Source organism: Hyperolius riggenbachi, chromosome 4 (genome assembly GCF_040937935.1).
Source record: "Hyperolius riggenbachi isolate aHypRig1 chromosome 4, aHypRig1.pri, whole genome shotgun sequence".
Lineage (NCBI taxonomy): Eukaryota > Metazoa > Chordata > Amphibia > Anura > Hyperoliidae > Hyperolius > Hyperolius riggenbachi.
Window position 1 is genome coordinate 321,377,291 of NC_090649.1, and position 19,215 is coordinate 321,396,505.

A 19,215-nucleotide genomic window follows, 5' to 3' on the forward strand; every position below is an offset into this window, starting at 1 on the left:
GGTTCCATAGGGGTTCTTGATAGTTCTCCATGTGAGCCTGGCGATTGTTCTTCCCTCTTGGGATCTCTGTGGAGCTTCAAAAGGTTCTGGGAGATTCCGGGAGAAATTTTGCTTGGTACCCTGGATAAGATCAACGGTGGCTTTTGTGTTGTAAGGGACACTTCGAACAGGTTTTGTGGCAGATTTGGTATTTTCCGTGGAAGGCGGTGGGTATTGTCTGGAGGGTTTCGGTGGCTTCTTCTCTGGTATCCACAGTCCTGATGGGTGTTACGCTGAGACTTGTAGTGCTGATGGGCATGTTTCGGTGGCTTCTGTTTTCGATGAGGTCGGTTTCGGGTGGACTGACTCTGGAATTGGACTTTGTCGGGCTGTGCCGACCTTCATGAGTCTTCAGTTTGAGTCTGTTGCTAATAGCACTTTTGAGGGTCGTCTGGAATTCGACCCTGGAGGGGGGGGTACTGTGATGATTTGCTCAGCTGCCTGTGCAGGCAGGCAGCTTTTTGATCATTGTGTAGGTTTGCATGCTGCAGGACTCTGGCAAGAAGAGCTTCTGTCAGTTTTGCAGCTTGTGCTTGCTGAGGAATTTGCATACGTTGTCATGCAAATTGCCTGGCCACATTCATTGGAGGCGTGTACTATAAGTACTATGTGTGTTCCGCAATGCTTTGCTGTTCATAAGGAGTCTTCCTGTGAAACACTCTGGAGAGTGTCAGCCATGCTCTTGGTTTGAAGATCAGCTTAGAGTAATTCCTGGAACTGTGCTAGGCAGATTGCATAGTGCAGTTAGGATTGTTTATCTGTTTGTTTGTTCAGTTGCTGTTGTCTTGTCCCAGCGGTGGTCGACAGGAAATGGTTCTGATTTCTGTTCTTGGAGTATAGCTGGTGCAGCGGTTGCTACCAGCTATCTCTTCTGTTCTGTCTCCTGGGATCGCGCTAGCCACTTTTCGCTAGCGCTGTGGATCCTTCTGTTCTGTCTCCTGGGATCGCGCTAGCCACTTTCCGCTAGTGCTGTGGATCCTTCTGTTCTGCTACTCTGTACTCTGTACCTGGATCGCGCTAGCCACTTTTCGCTAGTGCTGTGGATCATATCTCTTGCTTGTCCCTGTTTTCGTGTGTCTGTCTTGTCTTCTACGACCGCTTGCTGGAGGCTCTGTGAGGTAACCGTTAAGCAAGCGTTCGCGTCCTCTGTTTTATGTTTGTCTGTTGATGGTTAGTTAGGCGTGCTTGTCTCTATTGTGCTTATCACGTGGAGACCGCACATAACCGCGTGCACTGTTGCGAATGAGTGCGGTGTTCGCGGTTAGCTAGCGTTTGTTATTTTCCGCATCTTCTCATTGTATTATTTGCTGTGCCTTTGCTACCCTCGTATTCTGTTCTGATCTGCCTTGTGTCACGTCTGGCGATCGCACCTCTCGCGATCGCGTTCCTTTTTCATATCTGCTGTTGTGTGTGCGCGGTCGCAGGGTGGCTACTGGATTGGCGCACACACATACAACCTGTCCCTTTGCTCGTTCTCATTCGCAATCGCCACTCTTGCGATTGCGTTCTGCGCTTCGTACAATTCCTGTCTGGCATTTGTGGAGGTACAGAGGATTGGTTCCTCTGCACTCCCCAGCGCCATCTGCTGATAGAAATTTCCCTCTACAGGTGCGTAGCACCTTTTGCTGGGTGCCTGCAATTACACGCTTGTGGAGGATTTCCGCCGTGTCAGCGCACGCGTTGTGCGCTGATCACGGAGAAAGTTCCACAATCGTTACACTTAGCCAATGAGCTTGTATACACAGTATTTTGCTTCTAACCTGTCTTCCCAAAGCACTGTGGGTGGATCTTGAATAAACTGAATGTTTATGAGATCTTAAAGAGACTCTGTAACAACATTTTCACCCTTATTTCTTATATCCTATAAGTTCCTATACCTGTTCTAATGTGGTCTGGATTACTGCAGCCTTTTCTAGTTGCACTGTCTCTGTAGTAGATCTAATCTTCTTTTCTTGTCAAGCCTTGTCGAGACAAAGAGGAATGCACTGTCTCTGCTGTGATAGGGAGAAGTTATGCACGCCCCCTGCAGGCTCTCCTGTGTGTGTATGAGTCACAGGCAATGTCTCTGCTCACAGCCAGCGTCTCTGCAAGGCTCGGGAGCTGAGACATTTCAAACAGTTGTGAGTGCAGAGAGATCAGTGCAGAGCTCAGACAAGCAGCTAAGGCAGCACGTGGGAGTAACATTCCGACAATTAAGTCACATTTGAGAGAAGCTTCTGCAAACAGGCACCTGCTCTGATGATGTATTTCCTGTTTGGCGGCCATCTTCATTGTTTACAAAAACAATGAATAAAAAAGTGATTTTATCACCAGGAAAGCAGCGGGGCTAGGAGAAGACAACAAACAGGATGGTACGTTTATTTATTTAAGATTTTCACAGTACAGATTCTCTTTAAGCTGGTCATACACTTTTTATATTTGTTAAACAATTGATATCTACCTCACATAAGTCACTTACCAACTTTCCAAAGTTTCCTAATTATTATTAGATCAAACAACTATACCAGATGAGGACACTTTTGTCATGGTATATGTACTTTGACAGTGACTGAGGGAAATACAGATACATACTTTGGTATGTGAGGAGTTGTTGCTGCCCAGTCTTGACATATTCTTCCAGATTTTGCTCTGGAGTCAGTTCCTCTGTAATCTTTTCCATTTCCAACAATGCAACTTTCCAGGTAAACTGCAAAACAGGATTATTTGTTTTTTTATTTACATTTCTATAGTTTATTGGGCATATAAGCAATAGGATACATATATGTATTTAATAAAGTAGTGGAAATGGATTTTTGATCTTAAAAAATGTGGTGACCCACAGTCATTATCCTTAAAAGAAGCCTGAAGGGTTAAAAAAGTTTGATACTTATCATTGTAGAGCACAGGTGCCCACACTTTTTCACCTTGTGAGCTACTTAAAAAAAATAGAAAGTCAGAATGATCTACCAATGTACAGTTTTAGGAGCACACTTGTATATACAGAATGGAAAATGTAGTGGGGTTGGGATCTATCATGAAGGCCTTCGCAATCTATCGGAAGATCGCAATCTACCTAATGGGCACCCCTGCTGTAGAGGGAAGGCTCTTGTGGCTCCAGAGGCTTCCACGATGTCCACGACCCCTTCCGCTGTCAGCAGGGACCCTCTTACGCTTAACATCATGGCCACGCTACCCTCGGTGCACAAATACGGCCGCACTCTGCAGGCGCCAGTAGGATTTGCGCTTGTGCAGTAGAACAGAGACACTCATGCATGGAGGAAAAGCTTTGCGTCTGTGCAATGCATCTGTGCTTGTACATCGAGGGAAATATTGTAAAAAGGGTCCCAGCACAGAAATGGAGAGGCTTCCCCTACTGAAGTTTTTTAATTGCTTCAAGTACACTTTAAATTGTTTAATTGATGCGAGTAGAGAACTGAAATCCGGTTAATTTAACCTGAATTTTTGTATTTCGGTTTGGGTAGGGACGACCCATATATTGCAGTATTTTGGCCAGAAATGCCATTATGTACCACTGCAGGTCCACCAGAAAATGCCCATGGTAAAAGGCATGCTCTGGTCATCTGGCATTTTAACCCACTCTACATATACAAGATCAGACATGTGACCTGGTCATACATTTTACAAAAGAGCTAGTTAGTCACAGTGGGTTTAGAAATGAACCACCTACTTTAAAATATTCACATTTTGGTGCATTGTAGTCTGACTTAAAAAAAAAATAACAGCCAATTGAAAAATATCTTAGCAACAGTTTACAATAAAAGAAACAAAATAACTCATATGGATAAAGGATCACTCGCTCTCAAAAAATACTTGTACACTCAGGCGTAAATTATCACCGTCTCCATTGCACACCAAGCTAATTGGATTTTGCCTGTGAACAACTGTAATAATTTTGATTATTATAGAATAAAATCAGATGTTTCTGGAGTACTCCAGTGCTGGATGGTGCAAATGAAAGCAAACAATCAACTATAGGTGACAGAGCACTTTTAGACAATCTCAGGGATAAAGTTGTGAACTGGTAGCTTTTAATTTTCACGTCTAGCTCTAGCACACCTAAGAGCAGATGTGCTCCTGGGTGTGCTAGACGTCGAAAATAACATTTTTCAGCCTGGGTGCTTATTCACTGCATGCCTTCTCTCTGGGTAACTGGCCATTTGAACAAAGGATGGTAATATAAGCCTTTTTATTTGGATTGATGGTATTTGTGGATGCACACACTTTTTGGATGTCTAATATGAGTTTTTATTTATGGCAGGTTGTGACATATGTTCACCTTTAGCTACTGATATTGGTGCAGGCTTTTTGGACATACAGTGGGTTGCAAAAGTATTCGGCCCCCTTGAAGTTTTCCACATTTTGTCATATTACTGCCACAAACATGAATCAATTTTATTGAAATTCCACATGAAAGACCAACACAAAGTGGTGTACACATGAGAAGTGGAACGAAAATCATACATGATTCCAAACATTTTTTACAAATAAATAACTGCAAAGTGGTGTGTGCATAATTATTCGGCCCCCTTTGATCTGAGTGCAGTCAGTTGCCTATAGACATTGCCTGATGAGTGCTAATGACTAAATAGAGTGCACCTGTGTGTAATCTAATGTCAGTACAAATACAGCTGCTCTGTGAAGGCCTCAGAGGTTGTCTAAGAGAATATTGGGAGCAACAACACCGTGAAGTCCAAAGAACACACAAGACAGGTCAGGATCAAGTTATTGAGAAATTTAAAGCAGGCTTAGGCTACAAAAAGATTTCCAAAGCCCTGAACATCCCACAGAGCACTGTTCAAGCGATCATTCAGAAATGGAAGGAGTATGGCACAACTGTACACCTACCAAGACAAGGCCATCCACCTAAACTCACAGGCCGAACAAGGAGAGCGCTGCTCAGAAATGCAGTCAAGAGGCCTATGGTGACTCTGGACGAGCTGCAGAGATCTACAGCTCAGGTGGGAGACTCTGTCCATAGGACAACTATTGGTCATGCACTGTACAAAGTTGGCCTTTATGGAAGAGTGGCAAGAAGAAAGGCATTGTTAACAGAAAACATAAAAAGTCCCGTTTGCAGTTTGCCACAAGCCATGTGGGGGACACAGCAACCATGTGGAAGAAGGTGCTCTGGTTAGATGAGACCAAAATGCAACTTTTTGGCCAAAATGCAAAATGCTATGTGTGGCAGAAAACTAACACTGCACATCACTCTGAACACACCATCCCCACTGTCAAATATGGTGGTGGCAGCATCATGCTCGGGGGGTGCATCTCTTCAGCAGGGACAGGGAAGCTGGTCAGAGTTGATGGGAAGATGGATGTAGCCAAATACAGGGCAAACTTGGAAGAAAACCTCTTGGAGTCTGCAAAAGACTTGAGACTGTGGCGGAGGTTCACCTTCCAGCAGGACAACATCCCTAAACATAAAGCCAGGGCAACAATGGAATGGTTTAAAACAAAACTTATCTATGTGTTAGAATGGCCCAGTCAAAGTCCTGATCTAAATCCAATCGAGAATCTGTGGCAAGATCTGAAAACTGCTGTTCACAAACGCTGTCCATCTAATCGGACTGAGCTGGAGCTGTTTTGCAAAGAAGAATGGGCAAGGATTTCAGTCTCTAGAGACATACCCTAAAAGACTGGCAGCTATAATTGCAGCAAAAGGTGGTTCTACAAAGTATTGACTCAGGGGGCTGAATAATTACGCACACCCCACTTTGCAGTTATTTATTTGTAAAAAAAAATTGGAATAATGTATGATTTTCATTCCACTTCTCATGTGTACACCAACAAGTACACTTTGTATTGGTCTTTCACGTGGAATTCCAATAAAATTGATTCATGTTTGTGGCAGTAATGTGACAAAATGTGGAAAACTTTAAGGGGGCCGAACACTTTTGCAACCCACTGTATATGTGGAATATTGTGACAATTTGGAGGTAAGTTGTTTACTAAAGTGTACCTGAAGGGGAAGTACCCAAAAGAGTACTTACCTCAGTAGAGGGAAACCTTTGTCCTCCAACACCTTGCTGCTCCAGCACTGAGACTCCCAGAATCTCATCAACAAGGGCTTTGTCCAGCAGTGCATGATGTTGCTCTCACATCCGTGAATAAGTGTGGCCATACTGTACTGCTTTTTCCACTGAGCCCGAGTGACTTCATGCTACTGTGAAGGCACGAGTCATCCTGCATTTGCAAGGCTGCAAATGTCCAATGAGTCCCACGCTGGATCGGTGGTCAGGATGAGGAGGTGGTAAGTCTATGGAGAAGTTTGCTTTAGTTTAAGGATGAATAGCTGAATTTTTATCTGCCCCCTATTGCTGGCCATCTTACTTGCTTTAAGTTTATTTACATGCACTATAGCTAGTCTTTAAAATCTGGCCTTTTCTGCTAGCATCTGCTAACATCTTGCATGGGTTACTGTATCCTGTCTAATCTAGTATTTGTTTGGCCTCTTTTGCCTTTTTATTCAGTACATAGTTACATAGCTATTTGGGTTGAAAAAAGACATACGTCCATCGAGTTCAAACAGAGAACAAAGTACAATACCAGCCTGCTCCCTCACATATCCCTGTTGATCCAGAGGAAGGCAAAAACCCTTAGGCGCCATTCACACTTGCGTTTTGGCAAGTAAACGGACCGGATAATGATCGGATCCTGACCTGATCCTGATCAGAACCGTACGGTTCCGATCCGGATCCGATCCGGATCCGGTCCGTTTGCATCAGGCATGCATCAGGCTGCCATCCGGATCCGTGGGCAAAAAATAGCGAATTTAAGAAAAAAATGTTGGGGTCAGCAGAAGGTGCACCTGGTGCACCTGTAGAATCAGGTTCCTTCGCTGTAGGCCTCACCTCCACCTCTGACATTCTGCCAAATGGCTCCAGCACGTCTGTCACTGCTGCTCCACTCCAGACATGCTTGGCCCATGTGTCCCCATCCGAAATGGCCGCTTGGATACGCATAGGAAGTGGGGTAGAAAGTCAGGTTTTTGTAGGCAGTGTGTTCTGTGCCTTCCGTTTCCCATTGGTTTCTGTGTTCCGCATGGTGCTGTCAAGCTCAGGTCCGGCTCCGGTCCGGGTGCGTGGGCCGGAGATCCGGACCCAAAAAATAGCGCATGTTGGAAAAGAGTCCGGATCCGATCCGGCTCCGGTACGTACGGTACGGACGCGTGTGAACGTCCGCATAGACTTTACATTGCTATGCGGAACGTACGTTCCGTTTGTACAGTATGCGGTCCGGATCAGATCCGGAAAATCCGGATAGCGACCGCTAATGTGAACCGGGCCTTAGAAGGCATGGTACAATTAGCCTCAAAAGGGAAAAAAATCCTTCCTGGCTCCAGATGGCAATCAGATCCCTGGATCAACATCACTGGGCATTACCTAGTAATTATAGCCATGGATGTCTTTCAACACAAGGAAAGCATCTAAGCCCCCTTTAAATGCAGGTATAGAATTTGTTATAACTACTTCCTGTGGCAATGCATTCCACATCTTAATCACTCTTACTGTAAAGAACCCTTTCCTAAATAAATGGCTAAAACATTTTTCCTCCATACGCGGATCATGTCCTCTAGTCCTTTGAGAAGGCCTAGGGACAAAAAGCTCATCCGCCAAGCTTTTATATTGCCCTCTGATGTATTTATAGAAGTTAATTAAATCCCCTCTAAGGCGTCTTTTCTCTAGACTAATTAAAATCAGTTTATCTAACCTTTCTTAGTAAGTGACACCTTCCATCCCTCGTATGAATTTTGTTGCTCGTCTCTGCACCTGCTCTAAAACTGCAATATCTTTCTTGTAATGTGGTGCCCAGAACTGAATTCCATATTCCAGATGTGGCCTTACTAGAGAGTTAAGCAGGGGCAATATGTGCTAGCATCTCGATTCTTTATTTTCTTTTTAACGCATCCCAAAATTGTATTAGCTTTAGCTGCAGCGGCTTGGCATTGAATACTATTATTTAAATTGTTGTCGATGAGTACTCCTAAGTCCTTCTCCAAGTTTGATGTCCCCAACAGTATCCCATTTATTTTGTATGGTGCTAGACCATTGGTATGACCAAAATGCATGAGTTTACATTTTTCAACATTGAATTTCATCTGCCATTTATGTGCCCATATAGCCATCCTATCCAGATCCTGTTGCAATATGTCACTATCTTCCTGAGAGTTGATGATTCTGCACAATTTTGAATCATCTGCAAAAATAGCAACATTGCTTTCTACTGCATCTATGTAACAACTATGACAGCCGCGGCGAACGGTTCCGCCGCCGCAGCTGTCCTCTTGTCCCTGCCCGTCTCTCCGGCAGTTAGGACGCCGAGGACGGGGCTTTCTTTGGCACATAGGGTCGCTGTCTTGCGCGGGCACGCGCATAGACAGGGCCTTTATGCCAGGAAGAGAGGCGTCAGCTGACCGGCTGGTCGGCTGACGTCAGAGGAGACTCACGGCGCCCTGGATTGGCTGATGCAAGGGGGCATGTCAGTGAGGTCTCCTCTGCTTCTTAAGCCTCCGGGCTTCATTCACACATTGTCTGTTGTCGTGAATACTCTGCGTGTTAGCGCTCAGACCTTAGACTAGATCCCAGGTGTTGATGCTAAGGATTTCACACCTAGTCTAGGATTTTGCTACCTTGTTACTGTTTATTTGATTAGACTAGTTCCCAGGTGTTAATGCCAAGGACTTCACACCTAGACTAGGATATTGTTTTGTATTGATCTCCTGTGTATGACTCTTAGCAATCCCCCTGATCTTGCTTTCCGTTCTTGTACCTTTGCCTATCTGCCTTGTTGTTGCTGAACCTTTGCCTGATTACCGACTACTCTTCTGTCTCATGATTCTGTACCGATACTTACCTCTCTGTTGCTGAACCTCTGCTTGATTACCGATTATTCTCCTGTCTCACGATTCTTTACTGATACTTACCTCTCGGTTGCCGAAACTTGCCTGTCAGACCATTCTACTCACCAGTGGGCCCTCGCCACTGGTGAGGTGCTAGCTTCACCAGCTCCTCTGGTGAAGTTATTATTTTGTGCAGTCCTGTTGTGATTCCTGGGCTGCAGTACAGTCTGACTCACCTGTTCCCAGTTAATCACTAGTTCAGTACTAGTTGTATCTCATAGGCTGTAGTACCGTCTGAGTCACCCGCTCCACGGGTGATCACTTGGCTGCAGTACTTCCTGAATCACCCGCTCCACGGGAGATTCGGATTCTTCGATATTGTTTTCTCCAGCCTGCTGGAGCTTGTACTCTAGTGCACGCTCAGTGTACTTATAGTACCTCACCAGCCCCTCTAGTGAGGTCTCATTAAACTATTAAAGTTATGGTTGCACCTAATCACTACACACTCAGCTCTTTGTCTGCTATACTGGTATTATTGGTGATTCTGCAGATCACACATAATCAGGTATAGCGTCTGCATTATTGGTGATTCTGCAGATCACCACATAATCAGACATCTGAGCTACGACACAAGACCGTTACAATCTACTAGGTCATTAATAAATAAATTGAAGAGCACTGGACCCAGTACAGACCAGTGATGCTCGGATACCCCTTTTTATTATTCGAGTTTGGTCGAATTCGAATAGTAAATTATTCGAATTCGGTCGAATATTCGAATCAAATATTTTTTGCTATTCGATTCGACCTCGGACTTCGAGCTCACTATTCGAGTCGGTATTCGAGCTCATTATTCGAGCTGACTATTCGAATTGGCCTTAAATAGCTTCCAACACTTGTTTTGAGGGTGAATGATGCAAGAAACATCTTTTTTCCCAAGTAACAACAGCAAGTGATTATGTGGGGATGTTCCTTTAAAAAAAAGGTGGAAAGAGAAGAGAAGTTGTGTCCAAAATCCTGTTCAGTAGTGTATATACTTCTTCTTCTTCTTCTTCTTCTTCTTCTTTATCTTCTATATCTTCTTCTTCTTCTATATCTTCTTCTTCTTCTTCTTCTATATCTTCTTCTTCTTCATTTTCTTCCTCTTCTATATCTTCTTCTTCTTCTTCATTTTCTTCTTCTTCTTCTATATCTTCTTCTTCTTCTATATCTTCTTCTTCTTCTTCTTCTTCATCTTCTTCTTCATCTTCTTCTTCTTCATCTTCTTCATCTTCATCTTCTTCATCATCTTCTTCTTCATCGTCTTCTTCTTCTTCTTCATTTTCTTCATCTTCTTCTTCATCTTCTTCATCTTCATCTTCATCTTCTTCATCTTCTTCTTCATCATCTTCTTCTTCTATATCTTCTTTTTCTATATCTTCTTTTTCTATATCCTCTTCTTATTATTATTTTTCTATTTCGTCTTCTTCTTTTTCTATATCTTCTTCTTCTTCTATATCGTCTTCTTCTTCTTAACTTATTTCTCTTTTATATATTTTTTTTTTAAAGAAATGCAGCTATTTTTGAGCGTAATAAATAGCTGGTGGCGCACGCATGTTGGAAGCGCCATTGTATGTGCTCCCTGGCAGTGGAAACACACAGACAGCATGAGGTAAATTCAGCAGCAGCAGCAGGAGGAGGAGGATGATTGTGTGGCAGCAGGCAGTCAATGAGGCGGGCAGCGAGACATAATAGGCTGTGTGGTACCTAGCGGTGGTACCAGGCCGTAAATACACAGCATGAGGTTCCAGACAGCGGTCGTGAAGCCCACATCATGTCCAATACACAACTGGGAAAAGACAGTTTTCAACCCGGACACCTCTAAAAATAATATCACAAAGTATTAATAAAAAGAATATATATTTTTTTTGTTTTTTTAAAGAAATGCAGCTATTTTTGAGAGTAATAAATAGCTGGTGGCGCACGCATGTTGGAAGCGCCATTGTATGTGCTCCCTGGCAGTGGAAACACACAGACAGCAAGAGGTAAATTCAGCAGCAGGAGGAGGAGGATGAGTGTGTGGCAGCAGGCAGTCAGGTAGGTAGGCAGCGTGACATAATAGCCCTGGTACCTAGCGTTGATACCAGGGCTGTAAATAAACACAACAGGAGGTCCCAGACAGCGGTCGTGCAGCCCACATCGTGTCCAATACACAACTGGGACAACACAGTTTTCAACCTGGGCACCTCAGAAAAATTAAACCTTTTTTTTTTTTTTTTTAATGGTTTACTTTTTTTATTTATTTTTTTTACAGCAAATTACACAGATATAGCTATTGTTGGACGTAATTGCTGGTGGCAGAGTGGCAGCAGAAGGTAATTCTGTGTACCCTGGCAGTGGGAAACACAGACAGACAGCAGCAGCAGCAGGAGGAATGGAGGAGTAATGAGAGTAGCTATTGTTGGACGTAATAGCTGGTGGCAGAGTGGCAGCAGAAGGTAAATCTGTGTACCCTGGCAGTGGGGAAACACAGACAGACAGACAACAGAAGGGCAGTACACAGCAGCCCACTGTAGATGTAAAATGTGTGGCTGCAGGCGACGTAATAGTCAAAGTGAACCAGGCTGGCTTAGTGAGCAGGAGCCAGGAGGTGGTAAAGGGTGGTAAGGCACATTAACGATGGTTCTTCCGGCAGCCAGTTCATGTCCCCCTCTCGCCGACAACAGTGGCCAGGAACTCGCCTTCCACCCACGCCTGGTTCATCTTGAGAAACGTCAGTCTGTCCACAGACTTGTGAGACAGACGTGAGCGTTTCTCGGTGACCACGGCACCAGCTGCACTGAAGCAGCGCTCGGACAGCACGCTGGAAGGGGGGCAGGACAGCACTTCCAGGGCGTACTGCGCCAGCTCGATCCAGATCTCCAGGCGCTTGACCCAATACTCCATGGGATCAACAGGGGCATCGCTGTCAAGCCCGCTGTAGGACCCCATGTAGTCAGCCACCATTCGGGTCAGGCGCTGGCTGTGACCGGAGGAGGATGCTGCTGCATGCACCTCCTCTCTAGTCACTGCTGCCGGAGCCTCTACAGTCCTGTAGAGCTTGTTGCTGAGAGACAGCAGGTCTGTGGGGCGCTTGCTGCTGGATGCAGGCACCTGCTGCTGCCTCTGTGCTGGCTGGACAGTGGGGGTGGAAGGCTGGGGGAAGGCTTCCTCCAAGCGCTCAACAAGGGCCTGCTGCAAGCTCCTTATTTGTTGCGCTGGGTCTCCTCCTGCAGGCGGCAGGAACTGGCTCAACTTCCCCTTGAGGCGTGGGTCCAACATCATGCTTATCCAGATGTCCTCCCTCTGCTTCATCTGGATCACCCTGGGGTCCTTGCGCAGGCACGTCAGCATGTGCGCTGCCATTGGGAAGAGGCGGGCCACGTGTGCTGGCACATCGACGGCAGTGCTGTCCTCATCCTCCTCCTCTGCCGCCTCATCCTCTCTCCACCCCCGCACCAACTCAGCTGCGCTGTGCTGATCCCCCTCATCAGCAGCAAGGTCAGGGACCTCCACCAAGTCCTCCTCCTCCTCCCCCTCAGAGGTGGACTGTGCAGCTGCTTGCCGCTCCTGCTGGTCCAAGGCTGCCGCTCCCTGTTCCAGCAAAGCATCGAGGGCCCTGTTCAGCAGACAAACCAGGGGCACCCCTTCACAGACCATAGCATGGTCCCTGCTCACCATGTTAGTGGCCTGCAGAAAGGGAGCCAGCACTAAGCACACTTGCTGCATGTGCCTCCAGTCATCATCGGGGACGATGGACGGGATGTTGCTGGTCTTGTCCCTTCTCTGAGCGGCGGAAACAGTGGCCTGGGCAAGGTACTGGTTGACAGCGTGCTTCTGTTCAACCAGACGCTCCAACATCGCCAGGGTGGAGTTCCAGCGAGTTGGAACGTCAAGGATCAGCCGATGGCGTGGCAGCTCCAGCTCCTTTTGCACGTCTTCCAGGCTCGCACAGGCTGCAGCCGAGCGCCGGAAGTGACGCACAACGTTCCTTGCCGTTTCCAGCAGTTCGCCCATCCCCTGGTAGGTGCGCAAGAACTTCTGCACCACCAGGTTCAGCACGTGGGCAAGACAGGGGATGTGGGTCAGGTTTCCCCTGTCTATTGCGGCAACCAGATTGGCCCCATTGTCGGCCACCACCTCTCCGACTCTGAGGCCTCTGGGGGTCAGCCAAATCCTCTCCTGCTCCTGGAGTTTGGCCAACACATGGGTTGCCGTCAGTTTGGTCTTCCCAAGGCTGACCAACTGCAGCAGCGCTTGGCAGTGGCGGGCCTTCACGCTGCTGCTGAGGCGGGGGGTTTGGCCAGGTGTGCCGGAGGATGGCAGAGGATCGGAGGAACCTGCTGCAGTTCCCCTGACCCTGCGGGGTGGCACCACCCACTGTGTTGCTGCTGCTGCTGTGCCCGCTGCTGCTCTCCCATCCTCACCCCCTTCCACCAAGCTGACCCAGTGGACAGTGAAGGACAGGTAGCGGCCTGTCCCGAAGCGGCTGCTCCAGGAGTCCATGGTGACGTGGACCCTTTCACCAACCGCGTGCTCCAGCCCTCGCTCCACATTGGCCATCACAAAGCGGTGCAGTGCAGGAATGGCCTTGCGGGCGAAAAAGTGTCTGCTGGGGAGCTGCCAGTCTGGGGCTGCACAAGCAAGCAGCGCACGCATGTCACTCCCCTCCTGCACGAGCGTGTACGGCAGGAGTTGGGAGCACATGGCCCGTGCCAGCAAGCCGTTCAGCTGACGCACGCGACGGCTGCTGGGAGGCAGAGCCCTAACCACCCCCTGGAAGGACTCGCTCAAAAGGCTCTGGCGTGGCCTTTTGCTGGCACGGGAATCAGCGGACACAGCAGAGGAGGCCACTGAGGACTGGCTGCCAGAACAGGCCTCAGTGTCGGCGGCAGGAGTTGCAGAGGGGGGAGGAGCAGTGCGTTTCCGCACTCCTGCTGGTGCTGCTGGAGGAGCAGGAGGGCGGGTGGCTGCTGTTGCTGCTGCTGCTGAAGGCTGTGCAGTGATGGGTGTGGTGCCACTGCCAGCACCAGATGCCTTCAGCCTCTGGAACTCCTCATGCTGGTGGAAATGTTTCGCAGCAAGGTGGTTGATGAGCGAGCTGGTGCTGAACTTTAAGGGGTCTGCACCTCTGCTCAACTTCCGCTGACAGTGGTTGCAAGTGGCGTACTTGCTGTACACTGTGGGCATGGTGAAAAATCGCCAGATTGGTGACAAAAACAACCCCCTACGGCCTGGAGCCGCTGCTGCCTGTCTCCTTGTGGTGGTTGGGGCGGGGGCTTGGGTGCGGCTGGTGGTGGTACTGGCAGATGCTGCTGCTGCTGAGCCTGAGACACCAGCAGGCTGTGGGACCTGCCTACTGCTGCCAATGCTTGCAATGATGCGCCTCCTTGCAAGGCCCACAAGCGCATCCTCCTCCTCCTCCTCAGAGCTGCTGATGATGACATCCCCAGGTGCTGGTGGTGGCGGCACCCAGTCTTTGTCTGTCACCACGTCATCATCATCATCATCCTCCCCCTCCTGAAACATGTCCTGCTGGGATGATGACCCCCCAAACTCCTCTCCTGATGCATGGATGGGCTGCTTGACTGTCGCCACAGTCTTGCTGTCCAATCCCTCATCCCCCAAAGTGCCCATCAGCATCTCCTCCTCCAAATCGCCAACAACAGCAGACAATACCCTGATGGTGCCTGGGGTAAAAATACTGCTGAGTGACAGGTCGCCAATTTGTGACGGTGAACTGGCCTCCTCCCCAGGCCCTGCTGGGCGGCTGCTGCGAACAGGGGTGGTGGTGGTGGTGGTGAGGGTGGAGGCCTCGGATGCAGAGCTGATGGCGGGCTGCTCATCCTCCGTCATCAGTTGCACCACAGTGTCTGCATCCTTTTCCTCAATGGGACGTTTCCGACCCGGCTGGAGGAAAATAGGAGCAGGTACTACACGCTGCTGCTGCTGCTGTGTCTCTGCAGCGTGAGTTGCTCCTGCTGGGCGGCGCCCAAGGCGTCCACGGCCAGTGGCTATAGGAGAAATGTTAGCCACTGACGCAGCTGCTGCTGCTGCGGAACTGTGCATGGTGGCGCGGCCGCGGCTTGCCACAATGCTGCTCCCTCTCCTCTTGATTCCCTTGCTGCCCTTCCCCTTGCCCAAACCGCGCTGGCTGCCACTTCCAGACATCTTTGATGTTTTGGGCGTAAACAAAAAAGTTTTTTAAAAGGGCGGGTGAAAAAGTGGGGTACTTTAATGGAGTGGGTTGGTGGGTGAGGTGACACTAATCACTAAGTGATTAGATCGCTAAGTGATTACTAGTACAGTACTAATACAAAATACAATAATTCAGTAATCAGTATAAGTGTGAACAGTGAACAGTGAGTGTGTCCCCTAGTACACTAGAAAATACAATAATCAGTAGTAATCAGATTAAGTAGAAGGAAATAGAGTGTGTGTGTGTACTGAGTGCACGCACACACACGCAGGAGCTAGCCTATGAACAGTGACTGATTGTCCCTAGTAGTAAGTAGTAAGTAAGTGTACAACTAGAAATTACAATAATCAGTAGTAATCAGAAGGAAATAGAGTGTGTGTACTGACAGTGCACGCACACACACACACGCAGCGCAGGAGCTAGCCTATGAACAGTGACTGAGTGTCCCTAGTAGTAAGTAGTTACTAGTAAGTACAACTAGAAATTACAATAATCAATAGTAATCAGAAGGAAATAGAGTGTGTGTACTGTACAGACAGTGCACGCACACACACACGCAGGAGCTAGCCTATGAACAGTGACTGAGTGTCCCTAGTAGTAAGTAGTAAGTAAGTGTACAACTAGAAATTACAATAATCAATAGTAATCAGAAGGAAATAGAGTGTGTGTACTGAGTGCACGCACACACACACGCAGGAGCTAGCCTATGAACAGTGACTGAGTGTCCCTAGTAGTAAGTAGTTAGTAAGTACAACTAGAAATTACAATAATCAATAGTAATCAGAAGGAAATAGAGTGTGTGTACTGTGCACGCACACACGCAGGAGCTATGAACAAACAGTGACAGTGAGTGTCCTAGTACAGTTACTACAAAATACAATCACTCAGTAGTAAAGGTAGGACAGCAGAAACACTGGTATAATAAACTAACAGAGGACAGTCACAGGAGGACAGCTGCCCACACAGGCAAGGCCCTGAGGCCTAAAGCAGTGTAAGCTTGCCTGCAGCAGCTGTGTCTGTCTCTATGTAACACACAAGCTACTAACTAAAATACAATCTCTATCTAACTAACAACAATATAGGTGTGTATAGGAGGTGTATGTGAGCAAAAACGCTAGGTAGTTGACCACAATAAAGCTCTTGCTAAGCCAAAGCACAAAGGAGCAGATCTCTCTCTGTACAAAGTCAGGCAAGGACGGAAAAACGGAACATGGCGGCCGCTATTTATAGGGTAGGGACTGGCCAGGGTCCCCCTCTGTGATTGGCTGCCGTCAGAGGGCCTGGGAGCCCTCTGATTGGCTCTAAGGACATCAATCTGGGCTATGACGCTATTCGAGCTCGGTATTCGAGCTCGAATAGCACTGTTAGCTCGAATAGCTCGAATAGTGAATGGGCTATTCGAGTTCACTCGAATAGCCCATTCGAGTAGCTGCAGCTATTCGAGCTCGGTATTCGAGCTCGAATAGCTGAAAAAAGAGCTCGAATATTCGAGCTACTCGAATATTCGAGCTCTGCTGAGCACCACTGGTACAGACTCCTGTGGGACCCCACTGCTAACAGTCACCCATTTTGAGTTTGATCCATTCACCACAACTCTTTGTTTTCTGTCCATTAGTCAGTTCCCTCTCCATGTACACAGACTCTTCCCCAGTCCTTACATCCTCAACTTTTGCACCAGACGTTTGTGGGGAACAGTGTTGAAGGCCTTTGCAAAGTCCAAGTATATCACATCTACTGCATTCCCAATACCCACATTAGTGTTCACTACCTCCATAAAAGCTGAGCATGTTGGTCAAACAGGATCTGTCTTTAGTAAACCCATGCTGATGCTGAGAAATAAGATGATTTTCTACTATTAAGTCATTTATAGTATCACTTAGTAACCCCTCAAATAGTTTGCATACAACTGATGTTACAGGTAGGATGTTACAGGTAGAGATGGCCCAAACGGTTCGCACGCGTACTTATTCGCGCGAACTTTGGTGGTTCACGTTTGCGGTGAAGCATGAACTATATGCGAGTTCAACCCACCCCCTATACTACATCAGTAGGGTCAACTTTGACCCTTTACATCACAGTCAGCAGACACAGGGTAGCCAATCAGCCTACACTCCCTCCTGGAGCCCCCCCCCCCCAGCCATTTCACTCACTCATGTGGCTGCAGTTAGAGAAGGGAGAGAACCTGTCTGCTGACATAGGGAAAGCTTAGTTAGGCTCTTGTGTTAGGTTTGTTAGGTTGCTCCTTCTTGCTGATACTTATTGCTAAAAAGCATTCCTCATCCTCAACAGCTCTTTTGAGAGCTAATGTTGTTCTTGTGATCTATTTTTTTGTGTGTGTGTGTCCCACATACACTTGTATTGCATATACAGCCCTGTCAGTCAGTTGCAGCTGCTGGTGGGACCTTGGCCCCTTGGTAATTCCTACTGTGCCACTGCCAGGCCCAGCACATTCAGTGACTACCTGTGTGTGTGACAGCTGCAAATTTGTAATACCAATCACTGCATACCCACCTGTTCAGTGCACCTACCTACCTACGTGAGCGCATGCAGTGTCACTGCACCTGTTCACGGTACCTATGTGTGTGACAGCTGCACATTTGTAATACCAATTACTGCATACCCACCTGTCCAGTGCACCTACCTAGCTACATGAGCGCACGCAGTGTTGTATACTAGTCAGTCACTGCACCTGTTTATGGTACCTGTGTGTGTGATAGCTGCACATTGTATTGATACCAGTCACTGCATACCTGTTCACTGCACCTGTGTGACTGCACATTGTATTAGTCAAGTCAGTGCATACCTTTCACTTCATCCCCCCCAATATGGGCAAAACAGGCAGAGGCAGGCCACCCGGCAGGTCTGTTCGAGGTCGTGCTGTCGTGATTTCGTGCGGCCCTGGACCAAAGTACAGTGTTCAGAAGGTGCGTGCCATCAACCCCCAAGATTGTCAGAACGTAGTTGACTATTTAACACAGAACACCTCATCTTCCTCAGCTTCCGCAGGGAACCGTGACATATCTTCCTCCTCCTGCTGTGATTCTGGCACCCCACTTAACACTCAGTTGGCCGCCACCACCAAAGTGCCATCACCCCAGGGCTCAGCGGTGTGGAAATTTTTTTTTGTGTGTCTGCCTCAGATGAGAGCAATGCCATCTGTACTCTCTGCCACCAAAAATTGAGCCATGGAAAGACCAAGACCCGCGTAGGGACAACTTCCTTACAAAAGCACATGGTTACAAAGCACAAACTGCAATGGGATGACCACCTGAGGAAAAGCAGCAAACAAAAGCAAAGCCACACACCGCAGTGGAAGATACTAGGCCGCAATTATTTCTAAAAAAATGATACCCAAACTGTGCCGTGATGTTGAAGGGCAAGTGGTGTCATCTCTGGCACACAGCATTGGGTCAAGGGTCCATCTGACCACGTGGTCTGCAAAGCACAGTCAGGCCTGCCCGAAGACTAAGTCAGTCCTCACACACAGCATCTCTGCCTGCACGCTGTGTGACTGCCTGCCCCAAGACTAATTCACTTCCCACACAGCATCTCTGCCTGCAGGCCGCTTGACTGCCTTCTCCGCCACCACCAACAGGGTCCAGGACTCCAGGCAGATTCCTGAATTTTTAAGGCCGCTGCTAGCAGCGGCCGCTATAATGCTTTTTCTGATGCGTGTACATGCCTGCCTAATTTTTCTGGCTGCACTGAAGCTGCAACAACAAAACAAAAGGCATTTATATGTGTCAATTCCCCTTCGTGATCGTTACCTTGCCGCGGTGAAGAGGCTTGCGTATCACAATGAAGCAATGACCCACGGCTATATGAGTGTTTCGGGGGTCACACCCAAGATAATAAGGTCCTTGCTACATTGTGGACAGACCAAATTCGATCAGCTGGACAGTCACTGTTCTGTCATTGAGCTACCTCAGCCCGGCGACCATATGGGCTGGAAAGCCGCCATCACCTGCACTCTGGTCATGGTGCGCACCAGCCCAGCATGGCCTTCACTACACAAACAGCTGTTTGCAGTCACTGCATACCTTTCACTGCATCTGTGACTGCACATTGTATAATACCTGGCACTCAGACAGTGCATACCTTTCACTTGAATGGATGG

At 47.7% G+C, this 19,215-nt stretch overlaps 1 protein-coding gene across 1 annotated transcript in view; it reads right to left on the minus strand.

Annotated features, from left to right (window-relative positions):
• The window catches only part of PLG (plasminogen), a 176,549-nt gene that overhangs the window by 114,870 nt on the left and 42,464 nt on the right, over window positions 1-19,215 (minus strand). The window contains exon 4 of the mRNA XM_068231734.1: window positions 2,611-2,725. Coding sequence (XP_068087835.1) covers window positions 2,611-2,725 — 115 coding nt within the window. The remainder of the gene's footprint in view (window positions 1-2,610; window positions 2,726-19,215) is intronic.